This window comes from Telmatherina bonti (assembly GCF_933228915.1).
Source record: "Telmatherina bonti genome assembly, chromosome: 3".
Lineage (NCBI taxonomy): Eukaryota > Metazoa > Chordata > Actinopteri > Atheriniformes > Telmatherinidae > Telmatherina > Telmatherina bonti.
This window is the reverse complement of record NC_136621.1, coordinates 18,760,842-18,781,529: the sequence shown is the minus strand read 5'-3', so window position 1 is coordinate 18,781,529 and position 20,688 is coordinate 18,760,842. Positions and strand designations below refer to the sequence as shown.

At 39.1% G+C, this 20,688-nt stretch overlaps 1 protein-coding gene across 1 annotated transcript in view; it reads right to left on the bottom strand.

The window, feature by feature from the left end:
- Positions 1-15,654, bottom strand: part of LOC306774510 (adenylate cyclase 9) — a 47,211-nt gene extending 31,557 nt beyond the window's left edge. Inside the window, exon 1 of the mRNA XM_079264585.1 lies at positions 11,613-15,654. Coding sequence (XP_079120711.1) covers positions 11,613-13,482 — 1,870 coding nt within the window. The 5' untranslated portion in view covers positions 13,483-15,654. The remainder of the gene's footprint in view (positions 1-11,612) is intronic.
- Positions 15,655-20,688: the final 5,034 nt, after the last annotated feature.

The following is a 20,688-nucleotide window of genomic DNA, read 5'->3' as shown; positions in this document are numbered from 1 at the left end:
AAGTTGCACAAAAGTGAACCACGATCAGTTCGGTTGAGCTCTAGCCCTTATCTAAGATTGTTTGACCACAGTTCCTCTTTGACTGGGATGCAATGGTTTGTTGAGTGATTGGCTCTGATCAGCCGTTGTGCTCTATGTTGGTCTGTAATAGCAAGCAGCACAGATGAGGCATCCTGTACTATAAGGAACGGCACAGTTGGAATTTCAGAATTTGACAATAAAAATGAAATCAGATGTAAAATGTGGAATATTGTGGAATTTGCTCATATGTGACTGTAGTCTGCTTCTCCTTCTTTTTTGAGAGTTTTTCATGGTCTCCCAACCAAATGAACAAGAAAAGCAAGATAGGAGTGTAACATATTTAACAGCTGCAGCGTCCCATATCTGTTTCTGGTGAAGCATCAGGCTGAGAATATACTGGCTGACGAGGAGTGTTGCCACAAAACCAGAGCAGCCTCCATCACAGTTGTCATGTGTGTTGAGCTGCACCCCGAGGGTGTCCTAAAGAAGATATTGAGGGGAAAAAAATCTGCTGTTGTCCACAAAACTACCAACAGGAGATTCTGTCATAACTGTTTATAAAAAAAATAGCAAAAACTGCTACATCTATTTTGCAGCCTTGTCTTATGCTACATTACACAGCCAGAGATGAGCGACCTTTCATGAAATTCACACCCAAGTAGATAATTCTCATTATAGGGACTGTGTTCAATGTGAATCTGCTGGAGCCTTCCCTATAACCTTGGACTAGGGATCTTAACCTAGCGGTTAAGAAAATGAATGAATGAACGAATGAATATTGTTAAAAAAAATAATTTTCTCAAACTTCATCCTTGTTCGCCAAAAATTTTAATACATATTAATGTCTTTGGGAAATGGTGAATCATTAAATTGTATAAAAATGTGGTGTAGAGATGTGCTGGAAAAATCTGGGTGCACCTATTTTCTCTGCTACTGCACCAAAACCAAAATGCAATGCACATCAGTGCAACCAATGCACCAGTTAGTCTAGAGCCCTACAGCACCATGTGGAAACATTGCTCATCCATTGACTAAATGCACTCTGGCTGCTGCCTTCTGCAAGTATGATACTTGTAAGCACAACACTTCTTCATAAACACACACGAAATCCCCTTAAGTATTTGTGAAATCCAGGTAAACACACACACACACACACACACACACACACACACACACACACACACACACACACACACACACACACACACACACACACACACACACACACACACACACATTAGAGGCAATATCATGTCTCAACACTGTTACAGAAAGATCAACAGAATGACTGACAACTCGCATACAAACATATTTAATATTAAATCATATGTTAAGAGTTCAACTGCAATGCAACAACGGGATCTTTCTCAAAATAGCCAGATGTTTTACAATAACAGAAAATTGCCTGGAAATGATAAATGAAAGGGTGTATTGTTATTCTTGGCACACTTTCAAGTTCGTGTTTCAGGGTTAATTTTATGTTTTTAGGTTGGAAAAAGGTTCACATTGTATAGTCATTAGGTCCTTTTTATGTGTGTGCTCACAAAGGTAGAAGTACAAACATGTGATGGGTGTGCTTGCTATATATCTGCAATCAGGCAAGGACAGGGCATGGCACACTTATCAACAGTGAACACACACAAACAAACTTGACTCATGACATTCTTAAGCAACAGAAATGACAAACTTTGAGTGAAATATGTGGGAAGTATGAATAAAAGACGATTTAAGTCGATGGCTACCTGAGAAAGATAGTGAGTTTAACTACAGATTCATAAAAAATGGACAAGGTTGTTCCACTCTAATACACCTGTAGTGAGGTATGCAGAGGAAAACACAGGGTAACCGAGTGACTACAGGCAATTAAAGAGGAAAGTATTTCACTATCTGTAGAAAAGTCCCACTATCTGCACTATTGACTGGTGGTTACTGACTAATTGCTGGAAGTTTGCGCCGTCAAAAAAAAAAAAGAAAAAAGCTTGACATGAAGTAGACAAAATACAGCAGAAAAATTCATGACTACAACTAAAAAAAGCTTAAAGGGGTGCTATTATGGTATTTGGAGTTTTCTGAGCTTTCTACAGTGTTACAGTGTTGAATCCTCATCAGACATGTGAACAGCACTGTGTTTTATCACCTAAACGCATGTTGACGAAAAACGCGTCGTTTTAGAGAGCGTCGTTTTCTACTTCGAAATCCTTGTGACGTCCCGGGGGATAAGGTTTAACACAATTCATCACAGTTATGATTAACTCAACAATGGTGGTTGAAACAACTTAAAATATTCAGGAACATGATCAATAGGGCTGCAACTAATGATTATTTTAATGGTCGACTAATCTGTAAATAATCTTTTTTGATTAGTCGTTTAGTCACAATTATTTATGTCACGCCACCATCTGTGCTTCCAGTTGATGCAGCTCTTTTTACACGCTTCAGTATGTTTTACCCCACTCTCTCCATTTGCATCATATAAATGTCACCCTAATTCCCAGTCAGTCACAACATAATGTCCTTTAGTAAGTTAGAAGAATAAATCCTGAACCAGTTGAATATTAAATTTAAGCTTAACAGTTTACTTCTAATCTATTTTGAAACATGCAAACTTAGCTATAGTGTCATATCCAAGCTGTACAGAATTAGCCTCAAAAGGAAAACAAAATAAATAAAATATGTTAACATCTTCATTTTCATAAAATTGTATTAAAATGATTGTTTACATTTTTAAAAGCCTGCTTTGTAGGTAAACAAGGGCCAAAATCCTAAATCAAAAAAATTCCTGAATCCAAACAGTGATCCGGATCACCACCCAAATTAAATCACTTCTTCCTTTTCACATTTCCAACAACTCCTGATGATTTTGTGAAAATATCCATAACTTTGAGTTATCTTGAACACAAACAAACAGATAAATGCAGATAAACAGGTAAACACATAACCGCTTTGCCAGATGTAACAACAGCACATCACTACTCCGTAATGCTAACTTTGCCATCCGGAAGGCGGGAAACCATGACTCCGGGGTGCTTTCATTTCAGACGCTCATGCATGACTGTCGTGCTGCTGTGGAACGCCAACTCTGCGTGGCAGATGACACATTTCATCTGTTTGACACTTTGTTTAGCGTGAAGTATCCCCAAACTTTGGAAATAAGTTGCGCCGCTGTCAGTTTGTTCGCTGCACAAAATGACAATACTGCCCCCAGCGCTTCCTGTGGCACTTTGCGTCATTTGCTTGGTGTTTAGAGTTCTTATACTGTCTGAAAAGCTGTGGTTGATAAATGGCATTAAGATGTCTGGCACAGCATTTTATTAGCAAAGCCGTTATGGGCGTTTATAACGCGACTCGTCAGCAATTGAATTTCACTTCGCTGAATTTTCATTGTTGTCGACTGTGTCGACAAATTGTTGCAGCCTTGGTGATCAAGCTTCATGAGCAAGAGAACCGCCATCTCACTCACGGTAAGCACATTTATTATCTAGTGTGAGACATGCAGAGGGGAACACAGGGTAAGAGGAAAGTTGACTATCTGTAGAAAAGCCTGCTATCTGTGCTACTGGTTAGTGTGTACTGACTGATTGCTGCTGGTAGTATGCAGTTAACTCATTTCTGAAAATTCAACTTCAAGTTTACAGCGCTGACAACCCCTTGAGGATGCACTGAAGTCAGATTGTCCCAGCAATATGGAAGGCAGCATGAGTAGTAAAACCCATCCGTTTGTGACCAGACAGTCTAATAATTTGGAGAGAGAAGGTACTGACAGAGCTGATAAATGTCCTGAGCAGACATCATTAACACATCTCATTTCAAAACATGCAGTAAGTTATGGATTAATTGCAACAAAACAAAAAATAAAAAAGTCTTAAGTCATACATCAGCAACTAGATTCAACATCAGACACAAGTTTTCTTCCACGGATGCACAAACATATTGAATGCCGATAAGCTGTGCATTAAAGATTTATGTTTATGAAAGTATATGGAAAAAAAAAGGAATGGTCAGCATAGAAAAAAGAAATTTGCAAAGGTTATCATACATAAAAAAATTAAATGCTGAAATTAGCTTCTACAGTCTGCGCACACCTGCTGGTGATAAATTTCTGTGTGAATGGCACACGTGTGTCAGTATATCTGAGGCATAAAGACCAATCAGTCGAATTGTTATATTTGCTGGATGCCAGAGGAAGAGAAGTATGTACAATTGATTGAATTCATGAATATTCTTAATATTTTAAGCAGAAAATGCTGACTCAAGAATAGCAAACTGAAAAACAGAACACATGCATGCCTCTTGCATGCAAGCAGGCAAAAACACACATTTCTGCCCACACACAAATGTTACCTTTACATGATGCAAACTGAATGTGAAAAGGAGCAAGTGCCATGCTATGATACCATGAGAAGAGTTCAAGACCCAAACCACGAGGCTAGAAGTGCTCCTGTAAAACCTGCTGCTGTGCTGTATCATCATATAAAAGCTGTGACACACAGATCCACAAAGAGGTTAGAAAGGCAGCCTGAAAACCAACAAACTCATTTCCTAAACTAACATCACTTCATGATGGAAGCCTAAAAAAGCATAACCACTACAGATAAAGGGAAGGATATAAAGACCAGCCTTACAAGAACCGAGAGGGGAAAACTGTAGTGCTCACCACCTGCAGTGAAATGTGCTACTGTCCATGTGCTAAAAGCTAAAAGAGACATGGCAGGACTGAATTAGAAAGGACAGATGAGACACAAGTAGCTGAGCAGAGGGATTGGGAACAAGCAGTTACACAACAGCAATTTGAATAGAAGGCAAAGGAGGAAATTTGAGTTTGTTTTGTTTTTTTAAAGGGAGAAATAAATAAATAATCTCACCGGAAATCTAATCTGTGTAAAATCTAACACCATTACTGACAAACTGAAACCTGAAAACAGTGTAGCGGTGGGAAAAGCTGTCTGACAATGAATTTTGTCAATGTCCTGATTTGATTTCTTACAAAAATGTGCAAATGATTTCTTAACTCTCTCCCATTGGGGTTGTTTTTTTTTTTACAGCAGTCCTGAGTGTCTGAGTACACATTTGTAATGTACTTCCCAGGATTCTGTCCTTCAGGTTGTCCTGTTTGTTGGGATTTTTTTGCCTGATTTTGGTCTACACAAGGGAATATGTCAGTCTTTATTAAAACACAAGCTAAGCTTATCTGTTTAGTAATTATTCATCTTTCAAACTATATTCACACATCTATTTATTTATTGTGCTTTCAGACTTTTGGTGCACAACTTATACTTTCAACCAGCAAGTGTTAACATCTTATTTTCTTCCAAAAGTATTGTTAAGCAAAAAATAAAAGGTTTAGTTTGCTCAGTAAAGAGAGAGAAAGAGAGATGGTTTTCTCTCAGTAAATCCCATAAACTTTGAGTTTTTAAGTTTAAAAAGGAGAGCAGGTAAACATTAAATGGGAGATATTTAAATATTAAATTGAAAATTAAATCATTTTTCATGAAAGGAAGGTTAAACTTGGTATGATTTTCAGGTCTGTAGCTCAGGTACTGAACATACCTCGTTTATCTACAAGATTAATAGCACCACGTCGGCTTCTTCATCCATCAAGCTGTTTTTTTTTTTTTTTGTTTTGCTGCTAAATTTGATTTTTCAGCCCCTCAGATCTGAAATAAATCTGCCGCTCTTGTAACAGCCTGCTTAACATTCTACTCTTACCTCTGGAGGAAAAGTGTTTAAATGTGAGGAATGACTTGGCTAAATTAAATTAAAATGCAGCTGCTACACCCACGTTCACTGTGCAACTTCTTCCTGCCTTTGACACTGATGGGATTTGCAAATCTAATAATGATCTCATCATGACAAGATGAAACTTGTCATTGCTGTTATTAGCTCAAAACTCAGTTAGCACAGACTTTAAGTACTCCAGCTTTACACTCCGAAAGAATCCATCAGACATGGTTAGCACCCAGATCTTCATTACAGAAGTCAGACACTGTACTGCTATGTCAAAGACCCTCCTGGTCCTCCAACATTTTTAAGTTATATACTGTCACAAAAAAATTATTTCTGTGAAGTGAAGAATCCTTTAAAAACTCCTGAATCCAGGCAGTGATCCAAATCACCCCCAAAACTTAATCACCTGTTAAGATTTCCTGTAGAGATCACAAAAATCCGTCCACAACTTTTTGAGTTAAGTTGCTAACAAACAAAAATACACAGACAAACAAACAACTAGTGCTCCTAAACGAAAAAAACAAAACAAAACATAGCCTCCACCTTGGCAGATATGTGATAATGGCAATTACACATTCAATAAAATCCAAAACTATATCCATCCCTTGTAAATATAGCTTTGCTATTTCTTAATAGACTTTCAGCTGCTGCATAATCCCGCCAGCGCAACAATGAAAAACTACTGCATCTAATTCAGGGGCAAGCTCTGCTTGCTTAGCTCGGTTATTGGCACTAACAGTAGAGCACCGTGATGGGTGTCGAGGTGGTAAGAGAAGAATAGCTCTAAGCATGCCATCTGAGGTGACTCATTCAGCCTGCTGGGGGATCTATAGCAGAGCTTTGACTAAAGACAGACATACAGCACTAAAGCAGCGTTACACAACAGACCACTAGTACACACCGACCCGGGTGACAGGTGGGAAAATGAGGCAGTGGCTGGGATAAAATAGCAAGGGTGAGGACAAGCAGAGGAAAACATGACGGATATAAAAGATAATGCAAACAGACAGAAAGGGAAAAAGCAACCAGTATTATTCATTTCATCACTTATACATTAAAAGCAGCAGGGATTGCAAAGACATTGTAAGCCATTTTTTAAAGTGGGAAATCAAGAGGCCATAGAGACTGTAAAACAATGAGACAAGGGACTGATCAGCCTGGATTAAGCTATGAAGTACTGCAAAAGGGATGAACAGTTTAAAAGAGATATTGGGACATAGAGGAATGGAGATAACATACAAAGAGATACAATAAAATGAAATAAAATTTAAAAAAATAAAATTGCATAAAAACAAGAAGCCAAATCACCAGCTGGCAACACTTGACTACAACAATCAGAAACAATTACTCTTTATTGAGGAGCACACACCTTTGTGTTATGTATACTAAATTAAGGAAATGATTCAAAGTTGAATTGATCAAAATGAGGTTTGATATTCGGTGAACTGAAACAACTCATGTTGAGATAAAAAGATCTCTGAACAGCAGTCTTAAGTTCACTTAACCTGATATTTCAATTTTGATTTACAATCTTAATTTAGGCTCAAAATGCACAATAAAATGATTCATTTTTGTCTAATTTACTCAAAAATGCTTTGCAGTGGGATGTTTTACTTTTAACTTTTCTCTAGATTCAGTCTCTGAGTTGGAAGTCTGTTTTCCATTGATAGATTTTTTACCCATTTAGGAGCTGGAGCCAGTCTCCAGCTACTGGGTGAGAGGCAGCGTGCACTCTCAACAGGTCACCAGCCCATCACAGGGCCACCACAGAGAGACAAACATTCACACACACCCATACATGCAACATGCAGACTCCACACTTAAAAGACCGAAGCTCAAACCAGGAACCTCATAGATGTGAAGCAACAGTGCTAAACACCACAGTGTTGCTCAAATGGTTTTCATAAAGCTGTGTCCACTGCTCGGCCAGGTTGCAAACCCTACAATAACAGTTTATTAAGGGGCATTGTTGTATTGTTGCTCAGCTGTTTACCTGCGGTGAGAGAGTCATTTTCATTCCTGGCTGATCAGTGAGCTGGATTTTCTTTCTCTTTCTTGTTTTACAGCAGCCGTTTTGGGGACATCCCCCCTCGTCAGCAGTTGTTATATCTGCATGACGTTGTCCAGGCAGTTCAGTCAATTTGACAAAAATAAACAGAAGTTATGAAATATGGCCCTAATTTAAGCGACTAAATCAAAATTTACTAAAGTTTTTATCAACTTGGACAAATGTAGGATTACTACTCAAACATATTTTCAACCTTACAGCAAGAGTTGTAAGACATGAGAACATCTGAATGGCTGGCCTAATTTCATTAAATGTAACATTTTACTGAAGTTTTACCTCTACGTTTCTCAAAAGAAGGTTTAAACGTGGATGGCTCAACTTTTATTTACAGTGCAACGATCTGGCAGATTGACAAAACTGTCAAATGCAACAATTTATGATGAGCAGATTAATACTTTCATAAAGCAATTATTACATCATTCAGGGTACAATACTGGTTATTTTCTTGCCTCAATAAAAAAAAAAAAAACTCCACGTGGAAGAAAGGAAAAAAAAACAAAAACTCATTTCTGTTTGTCTGCATCAAAAAGTGAAAGCATTCAGTGGCATCTCCCGCCCTGAGCAGGAAATCGTGCTTTCTTCAGTGGGAAACTAAATACCATTCAATCTCCTCATTTCACCCCAACAAAACCCTCTTGTCAATATCTCATTCTGTTACCGTTCACCAGTCTGGAAATAGAGAGTGATGGCATCATTTAGTGCCAAGTGTGAATACACTCTGACATAAGGCCTGACAATAGAACAGGCAGTCTCTTCTCACAAGCGACCTAATATTAGAGAGCCCACAAGGAACTCCCTGCTGGAGAGATTAGTTACATTGACTGAAGCAGAACTGCATGCTGGGTTTTATGTGTGCTTGTACCACTTCACTGACAAAGGTATATGTAATTATAGATCTTTTTTTTAAAGTTTATTTATCTTAAAATACTCTTAGGAATGGCAGGGTTTCAATATGTTGTGATGATAAATTAAGTCCCCACTTTAATTTAGTCAGCAGTAGAAAAAGGGAAGCAAACTTTGGAATTTGACATGTCATAACTATCACAATGGTTATTGCTTTAAATAGCTCAATTATAACACAACCCATTACATCCCTTGTGTACAACATTTCCTTGCAAAGTAATATGAAGTCGCCCGTTTAGAGGGATGCTTATTCACTTGTTTTATTTCATTTGACAGCGGAAGATTCTTGCTTTGTAAAATATACATTAAAAACTTCCATCCATCCATCCATTTTCTGAACCGCTTATTCCAATTCAGGGTCACGGGGAAGCTGGAGCCTATCCCAGCTGGCTTTGGGCGACAGGCAGGGTACACCCTGGACAGCTCGCCAGTCCATCGCAGGGCCACACAGAGAGACAAACAACCACTCACGCTCACACTCATTCCTAGGGGCAATTCAGAGTGACCAATTAACCTAACATGCATGTCTCTGGATGGTGGGAGGAAGCCGGAGTACCCGGAGAGAACCCATGCATACACGGGGAGAACATGTAAACACATGTAAACTCCACACAGAAAGGCCACTGACCAAACCAGCCAAGGATCGAACCAGTGACCTTCTTGCTGTGAGGCCACAGTGCCTACCACTGTTCCACCGTGCAGCCCGCCATTAAAAACTTAATTAGGATTTTTTTCATTAATGGCAAAGCAGAGGAGAAATGTTTGGAAGCGCCTTGTTATTTGCATTTCTAAAACAAATATGTGCACCATTTTAATTTGCAAATGAGTCTGCAGTTAAAAGAATTCATGAAGATCTTAATGAACAGTCACATTTGACTAATTGACAGGAAATAATGGAAAAGATGATAAAACTCCTTTAAGAAGGTAATTCAACAGCAACCAAACGTTTATATTTGTTTCTAAACCATCATTAACAGTTAATCAGAACAAGGTTACAGCGGGCTGCAGTGGTCTTCACTTGGGAAGAAGAACATGATGCTGGAAGCGAATGAGCAAATTTCCACACAGAGATGAAAATGCTGATGAATGTTGGCTAAAAGACCAGGGACAATAGGAGTCATTACCACTAAAGTAACTGCACGACTGCACTTTGATTTTTAAGACACTTTTCTCATTACATTATGCAAAAGAAAGTATGTTGATTATTAATTCATCGTTCACTGTGATAATGCATCTTGCTATAGAGTGGTGCATTAAAACCTTTCATCACACACTGGCTTAGTGGCATGGCCAGCTAATACATCCTGAAATGTTTTTTTTTTTTCTTTTTAAAAAAAAAAAAATCAATATCAAGGCTTAGTCCAGCAAATCTCATCTGCTACACAAGAAAGCTTGAACCTGACAGATGAAGAATAGTGATTGTTGTTTTTGAAGCTCCGCCATAACAGTCAAATTTATTTTAAAACAAATGTTTTATTATGTATTTTTTATTCTTGAGGCACGTTTTGCAAAGCAAGAATATTAAGCTGTCAGATAAAATAGTTGTTCACTTCTCAAATAAATTAGCTGAATGAACATCCTCTAAATGTGGCGATTCCAGATTTTTTGTTTGCCAGGGGTTTAAAAATGAAATGTGCTTCCATCTTTCTAAGATTATATTTGCACAAATTATGAACACAAATACATTTCAGCTGTTTTTTTCTCTAAGTAAATCCTCTGACCCATTAATGGGCTCAGTAGCCTGTTAATGCTGGACAAATTGCACACAGGCAGGCTGAAAACCCTCCTGCCTTCTGGTGTCTTTCTGGCTTCTGCACCTTCCTACTACTTTTCCTACAGGTGGTGGGGCACAATATGATGAGCACATGTTTAATCCAGCAGAATAACCTGCCTCAGAACAGTAAATCCAGCCAGTCCTCTTCTCTTTGGCTGCAATCTCAGTTTATGCTACTTAACTGCAACAACAAGCCACAACCAGTCAGAAACATGAGCCAAAAACAGCTATGGGTGAGAGTTAAAACAGACCTGACAGGCTTTGTGCTGCCAAACTGACCTTGTTTGTCTTCAGCCGAACAACCTTATCAAATGATCCAACATACTGTGCCAGTTTTCTGCATCAGTCACAGTTTCATATCTAAGCCTTCCCTTAAAAATACATACTTATCTTTTCATCCTTGAGCTTGTAGTATCCATTATTATTGTTATTATGCAAGTTGCTAACATTTGTCTGCTGTGAGGATTTCAAATCCATTTGTTGTATTTGGAGATTAAAAGGTTCTAATCTCAGTGGCTCAAGCCTGTGTCATTCAAAACATATCTGTAGCGTTCTGCTCTAAAATATCACACTTACAAGCTGCACTTATCCCTGCAATACCACAGTTCAGGATAATTAAGATTTTTTTGTGAACAGGATAATACATGATTTCTGGCGATAACACAATATACTGTATGTACTGAACGCTCCACATATCAAGTAACTGGTAGGAGATGTTGAACGGTATCCAAATGATATAAACCAAACTGTGTCCCTCTTCCTGGTGCTCTAATCTCTTAGTCTAACAGCTTGATCTCTGCTGAGGCTGCTACACCATTTTAACAGGACTAGCTGGTCAGATGACATTTTTCAGTGTAGTCTAAACATGCAAAGACCCCAGTCAGACCTGCTGACCATGTGGCTGAGGTGTACGCATTTACTCAAAACACTTATCCTGCAAATGTGCAGCTTCTCCTTTATTTTGAAATCGCAAATTCAGTATCAAGCTTGTCATCACAACTCAGGAAACTCTGAAGATAAACTTGCAGGTCATTTTCAGACATTTTTCTGTCAAGGTTATCAGTAATCGGTAGAATAGCTGTCATTGATGCAAAGCACCAACACTACTGAAGAGTCACTTACCCTTCAGTTTCTCCATCACACTTTGCGCGGCTCTCTGTGCCACCTGCCCATCTTCAATCTGGTAACGGTCATCCAGAAACCTGGCGGTAGCTTCGGACAGATGAACTTTTCCTGCCACACCCAGCTGCTCCATCAGGTTCGCCAGATTAACGTCATTCGACCATACATCAAATTTGAAGCGCTTCATTCCCAGAATCCCACACAGGACGGTGCCTGTATGGACACCAACACGCATGCTAACAGTCTCACATGTCTCTTGACAGAACTGCTCAATGGCCTGTATCATGCCAAGACCCATTTCCACACAGCAGTAGGCATGTTCCGGTCTGGGCTCAGGACAGCCGGCTACACAGTAGTAGCAGTCTCCCAGAGTGCTGATCTTCTCACAACAGGTTAGCTCACAGAGTCTGTCAAATCGTCCGAACAAGTCATTGAGAAGGCCCACCAAAGCTGGTGCTGACTTATTGGCTGACATTTTGGTGAAACCCACGATATCTGCAAAGAGGATGCTGACAGGCTCCATCCGTTTCATGTTAAAGGGCCTGAATATGATCTGCCCTCGAGGGATCGAGGTCTTTTTGCGTTTGTGATTGTTGTGGGGGTTATTCTTGGAGCCCATGACACTTTGTGCTTGTGAAGCTCCACTGCTTCCTCCACCGCCCACTGCGACGGCCGAGGCGGAGCAGGCACCAGAGGAATATCGTTTGCCAGAATTCTCGCCACCACCTTCGTCATCGCCCTGCTTCAACAGCTCGTCCGCAACTCGTCTCGGCATGACTGAGTGAATCATGCGCTCCTTCAAGGCCTTCTCCACCTCCAAGTCTTTGCCATGCATGATTGCCTGGCCCACTTTTAGAAAAGTGCTACGGGAACGTACTTCTGACATGATGAACAGGTGGATGCCAATGACATGGGCACACAAGTGTAGTAGGCCTTTGGCAGGGCCCAGCCAGCGGAGTGTGTCCTCTTCCCAGTAAGTGCCCACTAATCCCGACACCTGTCCAGTTGTGTCATAACTCCTGTGAAGCAATGGAAGCCATCCTAGTGCCTCAAATAATACAGAATACAGGAGCCCCAGCATTACTGAGGCATACAGGCGGACGTGGAGAACACTGTAGAGCAACAAAAGAACCTCCATACACAAAGAAAAGGTGCCAACAGGGGAGATGCAAGGGACCTGAGGTGAGGCCACTTTGTTAATGGAGCGATATGAGTCATTCCCACCACCAGCCCACTCCAGCTCAGTATAACCAGCAGTTTGTATCTGGGGAGCCAAAGTGATGGCAAAGGTCACCGCTATCAGGAGCAAGGTGGTTTGGTTGTACCACCATGAATATGGCTGAGTGAAGGTGAACAAAAAAAGGAGCACCAATAAGGCTAAAAAGGAGGCAGTGGGGGCTAGGAAGGTCGTGGGAGAGCAGCGGTCACTATTGATCCCAAAGTACACCCCCCAGAGTCCAGCTGCCACGGCTAGGTAGAACAGGACATAGCGGAACCGCCTTTGCTTTTGAGGAAAACACCTTTCTTGACATGCCTCTTCCAGAACTGGAGAGTCAAACTTGGGGTCCCAACACTGGGCGGCAGAACGCTCAAACAAGGGCGGAATCCTCTTCACCCGAGAAGTGGAGGTCACTGCTGGTCTGGAGTCTGCTGAACTGCAGCTGGAGGAGATGCTATACTTGTGGAGGTTAGGGTTTACTTTACTGGCAGCCCCTCCTGCTCCACTATTGGCAGCCCTGGATATCTCGCGCTGATGCGTGTGTGGCGAGTTGTTGGTAATCCTCACAGAGACGGCTCCATCCCCGCCGGAGCCGCAGCTCACCTCCGTGCCGTGCATGAGAAGCTGCCGGTGATGTTGAAGAGTGGCCATGTTGACTAGTGTGAAACGAGGGAAGGGTGTGTGTATGTGCAACAAGAGATGTTAAATATTAATAATATCTTCTGAAGGCGCTCGTGGAATTAAGACTCGATGCACGAGCGCCGTGTGTGCACGCGGGAAGACCAGGGAGGAGGCGGCAGTGACGGAGTGAAAAAACGAGGCAGACAGAGAGGGGAAGGAGAGCAAAAGGTGTTTGTTGGAATAATCACACTGCATGAATGGTGAGCACGGCACAGACGTATTGGCTACGCACACAGCAGCCTGCACATTCACTCACATAAGACGCGTCGTTCCAGTTTCTTGAGCACACCATTATCCGAGACTGGGTTTTGCGTCAGTGCTCACATTTACACGCATCCCTCTCCAAAGAGGCTCTGGGTAGGAGCCCGGCTTTCTCTCCAGCTGCGGTAAAAACACTGTCATCACTCTTTCTGCCTCCTGAATTGAACATCCTTCTCGGAAAGGACTGGTTAGTGATGCAACGCTTTATCTTCATCAAGTCAGCCCTGACGTTACACGACTGGAAACGATCTCCTCTGGAGTACGCACTGTTTTGATACTGCTGACATAATAAAGTTAGGTAACGTCAAGAAAGAAATGCCAGTTTCTTCCCTCATCCTTCAATCAGGTTGATTGCGTGGGGAAAAAACAGTTCAAGCTCATGGTATCACGGTGTGTGCAGATGCAGATTTCAGCTGTCAACAGTTGGCTGCAAAAGTTAGCCTACTCTGTCCTACTTATCTCCACAAAAGGCGCGATAAACGATCCATTTACACTCCCTTTGCCCAATTAAAAACACATTTAAAATCCTATCATCGCCTTGTAATAAGAAGTATTTTTGGATCATTCCCTTCGTTAATCTAGTTTTCTCGAGTTTGGTTAAATGTACAAAAAATAACTATTGCAATTAAAACACGTGGTCTGAAATGGGAAGAGCCACTTTTTCGAATTTTTTTTTTTTTTTTTTAAAAAGTAGATGATCTGCTATTAAATGGGGTTTACCTGTCACAACATCCTTTCACATGCAGGGCTCAAAGCGTGAAGGAATTCCCTTTTCTCATTCCCATATGATCAATTTCCATATTTATTCCAGCAGGCCACTTAAAAAGAAAAGGGGGGGGGGGGGGGGGGGGGGGGGAAACGTGACTGAATTATTTTGGAACTCTTTCCAGTCCAAAACCCAAATCATAGAAGGCCTGTCAGGCAGGCCTATTCCCACCGATGCAGCCCCGTCCTTTCCTGAACACCCACTCCGGATCTCCACCTTCTTTTCCCACCCCTTTGCTTTCCAAAGAGGGGCACGGGGAGGGGTATGCGCTATTCAAAGATGCATGATCCGAAAAGACAAGAGCAGAAAATTCCATCCACTGCCCCAAATTAGCGTGGCTTTTCCTCTGCTGAGTGTCTGCAACTTGTTGCGCGCAGTTGGCAAAACATGGGCTACAGCTATGAGGAACAGCCTCGGTCGGAACAGGCTGGTCTATAAATAGTGATGATCAAAACTCTTGCAAATAACACCATCAGCAGCGTGTGAAATGTGAATGTTTTTTCTTTAACTTGCTCTGTGGAACAAATGGAACACTATCTACCAAAATGTTATTGTAAAAACGTCAAGTCGCAGCTGAAAAGGCGTGCAAAGCGTCAGCGATAGGCCCCCTCTCGTTTCCAAAAGCTCCCAAACTTTTTTTTTTTTTTTTTTTTTTTTCTTCCCCAGGCCGTATTTCCTGCGTTTGGAGAAGACTCAGTTAAGAGTCTCTGCTTATTTGGAGCCGAGAGTGGATTTCCTTCCCCCGCATTCCCTTGGAGCAAAGACGGTGAAAAATCCACAGAGCTGCAGTAGAAACCCCTTGGCTTTCCTCCGCTGGAGTCTATTAAAAAAACGCTCCTTATCTCCTTTATCTCAACCAATTCCTTAGGTCTGGATAGCACTAGATTTCGCTGAAATGCATGTGTCCAACAAACACAACACTGTGCGCTCCGGCTGTGGTGCGTCCTCTTCCGTTCGTTGCTGCTTGTCACCCTTGTTGTGGCTCTCTAACTTGAGTGGGACGCTGAATTGAAGCATTCACAGCTGGAGTTTCACGCTTTATATTTTCGGTCTTGTCCGGGCAAACGTCATATCTTAAGTCTCGTAGCTGCCACCATCTTCGATGTCACTGGGTGGGAAATCCTCTCCCAGCTGTTGTGGCGGTGCGGGGTGGTGAGGTCTGTAAAGCGCACGTTTGTGGAGAAAAGCACAGTTTCCGGTCCAGTCTTCAACTGGGCAAACAAGATGATAATAAAACATTTAAACTTCTGTTAACTTTTTTTTCCTCTTTTTTTTAAATTATGGGTTCAACAGAATAAATACTATTATTATCATACTAAAAAACTATTATTATCATACTAAAACAACACCCTTGACTGGTTACCAACAGTTTTCTTCTTCTCTGTCTTTTTTTTTTTTTTTTTTTTTTTTAAACATTTTTAATAAGCTGCTTTAAATAAAACACAACATATTCTCCTATGGAAAGTAGGCTATATGCAGCAGTTAGGAAATCCAAAATCAATAATGCTACCAAACACTTGCCAATCTTGTAGGCTACATTTGTTAAGCAAAGCTTGTATTTTTGAAATAGTAGGTTTTGACACAAAGTATTTATTGTAATAGAATTTTTTCTTAATCTGGAAATTTTGGTGAAATACACGGCTAATGCAGCCAGTATTATGTTCATTTTGTACTCAATAGGGTATTAGATTAAAACAATTTTATTTTATAGTTGCATCATTTACACGATGTAGCCAATTGTATTATTGTTTATAATTATTTATTTGAATTACTTCCTTTAAAAACAGCTCATCGAGTCTTTTCCTTTTCTATCTATCTATCTATCTATCTATCTATCTATCTATCTATAGGTTGGTAGGTAGATGTGTGTATATATATATATATATATATATATATATATATATATATATATATATATATATATATATAAATCAATTTTGAATTGATTGCTGTTAGGCTACCAGCTTTTTTTTTTTTTTTTTTTTTTTTTTTTTTTTTTTTTTTGCTGTCCTTAATGAGGCGAAGTAAGCTTGCATACCATTGTTAAAAGATCAAGAGTTATTAAAATGACTGGTTATCTGTTTGCTCTGTGATCATGAACTGCTGTATTTTTTAACATACTTAAAAATCGGCGTTGATTTGAAGGCAGACTTCAACTTCCGGTTCGCTTGTCTGTCTTGAGACTTGATGTTTGGTGATTCGGTGAGGGGCTTCTTTCCATCATTTGTGAATGCATTATACATATTCTGTACGCTTTCTGTTGCTGTTGACAGTGTTCATTAATTTTGCACTCAACAAGGACGATTAAAACGAAAGAAGGTGAAAATAAAACATAAAGGAATGAAAATGTTAACGCTCAGAAACCTAATTACTTTTCCACTGAATGTGTCTATTTAGCGTTTCAATTTAGTTTATTTCCTTCTTATTATTTGTGAAAGCAACCTCTCTAGCTAAAAAACAAACACCCTGTTGGAAACAGGGTTATAAACACCGCAAGGGCACTGTGCGAGCTGTACTTTGTCACTTAATATCTATTGCCAAATTCATTAATAGACACCAAAGGAACAGCATAAAGTTTGGTACATGAGCAAAAAAATACTGAAGCTGTTGAATATAAGACATAGCCTGTATGTAGCGCAAATCACATAGACATTAATGCAAAACCCCAAATTCTTTTGGAAAATGAGGAGCAGTTTTATTAAAAGATTGATTTTTTTTTTTCAAGCAGCATTTAAATCCAGCATCTGTGATGGGATGTGCACATGGAAAAATAATACATCTGTAAAAGAACTTTTAATCTTGAAGGATAAATTTAACATACAATGCCATTCAGTTGTCTGTTTTTGTTTTTGTGTTGTTTTTGTTTTTTGTTTTTCTTTAAGGAAGACTTATTTAAGCAAGACAATACCAAACAACATTGTGCACAAATGATAACACAAACAAGTATAACATTTTGTGTAGTAAACTAAATTAAAGTACCGTTAAAAGCTATTAAACACTTGACTTATAATAAACATAAAAAACAACAAAAGATTCTGAAATGATGAGCAGATGAAATTCTACACTGAACAAGACAAACTTACTAGACAACTCCAAGTTGTCTCCACAATGTTTTCATATACATGTGGGATGTCATTTAATTATTTTCCATATAAATACAATTGTAAGAGACTGAAATCATAGATTTAAGAGCCATATAAAAAGATCTGTTGAAAGCTGAGTCGACATTTGGAAAATGCAAGATTTATTAGAGACTTCCTGAAATCAAGATTTTGTTTCATTCAATCAATTTCTCTCAAGTAAACAGTTTGTGGTCTGACACACTTCAGTTTTCTGTTCAGGATTATCATCATATAAATACTGTAAGCACATTTTTATAAAGATTTTAGATAAGAAGCCATTCAGTTTTTGTCATCGTCATATTCCAAAGAAATATATCCTGCTTGATTAATTTACTTACATTGATGGTGTAACTCCTGCTTCTCTGTGTAGTTTTATTTGTATTGACATCTTCTATACTTAGGAGGAACGCAGTCACAGAAGACAGTCGCCTGTAATCCCACACAGGAGGGTCTGGTTCGCTCTTTTTTCCCTAGTTTATTCATCTCATCAGTACAATTAGGTTCTTCAATTATTAAAGGCCTCATCCTAATGCTCATTCAAATAATATGAAGAAAAAGTTTACCAAGAATGAACACGGTCATTTATTTAATCAGTTATTTTGATCTGAAATAAACCGCTTTGCAAATTTAATTAATTTATTAATTTATTTATTTGTAATCAGGGTCATTTGATTCAATTGCTGCTTCCTGTTATATGTGAAATTTGGATGCCAGATGATAAAGTGCAAATGCACTACTAATTAAAAATAGCCTTGAGTGACTCAGATACAGTCACATTTTATTTATTTACATCTTCATAAATGTTTTGTTGCTTCTTTATAAACTAAAAAAATGAAACAGTTGTCAAATAAATAAGCTGATATGTTCTTCCTGTAAACCAGGTTATATTTAACTAAAGCTTGTAAAGTGATGAGATTTCAAACAGCAGGTGAATAGGAAGAAAGTAAACAAGGTAATAAAGGTTTATAGTGCTGATTCATTGTGGGTGAGCATGTTTAAAGATGTAATGATGTTCAAACTTGAAATTTTGTGAACTTAACCCTCCCTGCCTTGCTCAAGTAAGTGCACGTGTAAAAGGTGTGTGGGTAGTGTGTCCATACTTAAGTTCAAGAGCTTACGGAAGAGGACTGTTTGAGGAGTTGATAAAGCTTCACTGATAAGTCTGGTTGACACTGTGCCGAGAATCTGGGAGTACTGCGTGTCTGCTCAGCAAGTACAGCTCACACAACCTCAAATGTCTGTTTGAAGGCGTGACACATGTGTCCATGCCTTGTCAAGCACAAAGAAATGTTATCATATGTACATTACTGTGGAAAAACTGAACTTTTCACCTCAGAGTTTAGTGTCTCCTGCAGGAAAGCTACAGATAGCAATAAAGATGTTTAAGAATGAGAGGATACTTTCATGTTGGCGGGTGAATCCATGAAACTTCACTCCACTAAATTGAAACAGTGAAGGTTCACCCTAAATTTATTCCATCACCCAAAAGGTGTTTTTAATTTTATTAGCTAATATCTCAACAGCTATATGTTGGCTCATTGTGACTTTTTGTAAATGAGAGTATTTGTGTTTTTTACTCTGTGATGATTTAGTCAAAATCTTTAGTGATGGTGTTTTGCTTATTTCTTTTTCTTTCAGTTGTTCAAAATTAGTTCATTATTGCTGAATCTGACATAAGCAGTTAAAGGGAGAAGAAAATATACATTTAAACTAAATAATTCTGTAACCGGGACAAAAAAAAACCAAACAAACACCTGGTAATTACAAGGTCTTGAAATTTAGCTAAACCAGATGATGCTAAGTAATTGATTAAATGATCTGCAGCAAATGTGAGCTTCTCCATAAAACTGTTAGTTACTTGTTTGGAGCATCAGATATATTTGAACAAAATGCCAGAAAAAAAAGACGTCCACGATGATCTTCGAGAAGCAGCTGCTGCTTGTCAATCTGTGACGTTCACAAGTGGAAGTCATTTAAGACAGCTATACGTTTTCCTAGAGGTGGATTCCTCAGCGAGCTCAGAGGAACTGAAAATACTCAAGAACTATATCTTAGACTCTACAGATCTCTGTTAGTGTGTTAAAGTTCATGACAGGACAGTTCAATGTATATGGCTTGGTAGCAAACGTTGCTAAGAAAAAAAGTCTTTGTTCTAAAACAAACATGGCAGCCCGGGTTTGCAAAGGTGCTTCTGAACAAATCTCAAAGTTTTGAATAATGTCTCTTGGACAGGTGAGACCAAAGTACACATGTTTTGGTTGAAATGCCAAGCACGTCTTTAAATTTGACTAATTTATGAGGATCAATGGAGGATTTGCAATTGTTTTGCAGCCACAATACCCAGACATCTTTCAGCCGTTGTGTCAGTCATGAACTCCAAATTGAACTCCCTAAATAGCACAGTGATCTAAAACATACTATCAACTCGGACTACCTGAAAAGGACCAATGGTCCAATCAAAGTTCAGTGCTCAACCTGCTTGAAATGCTTTGATGGGACCAAAAGTGAACTGTGCATCAAAAAATGCACACAAACCTTTATGAGTTAAGGCAAGTAGGCCAAAATTCTTCCATGGTAATGTAAAACTGATGAAGCCATTCAGATAGAGAATTACTTTAAGTTATTGCTTTTAAGTTAGATCCTCGACCTCTTTTTTTTTTATTTTTTTTTTTTACAGTTACTGTTAACAGACCTATTCTTTCCATCTCCCTATATTTGCTATATTGTTGTATATGGGAAAAAATGCCATCTTAAATTAACAGCAACAAACTGAGTTTATTCATATGAAGATTATACACCATATGCAAGCATTTACGAAAGTTCAAGAGAGCTACAAAGAAACTTTAATATTTGGACCACAATATCCAAAAGTAATTAGCTCTAATTGTTAACTTAATTGTGAATTATAACATGGAGGAAAAAATATATACACCCACTGAGGTAGATAAATAAACAGAAGTATATTGAGTGGTTTCAAGAGTGTTTTTAGCTGAACCACCTCTTTCTTCATCATATCACATGACTATA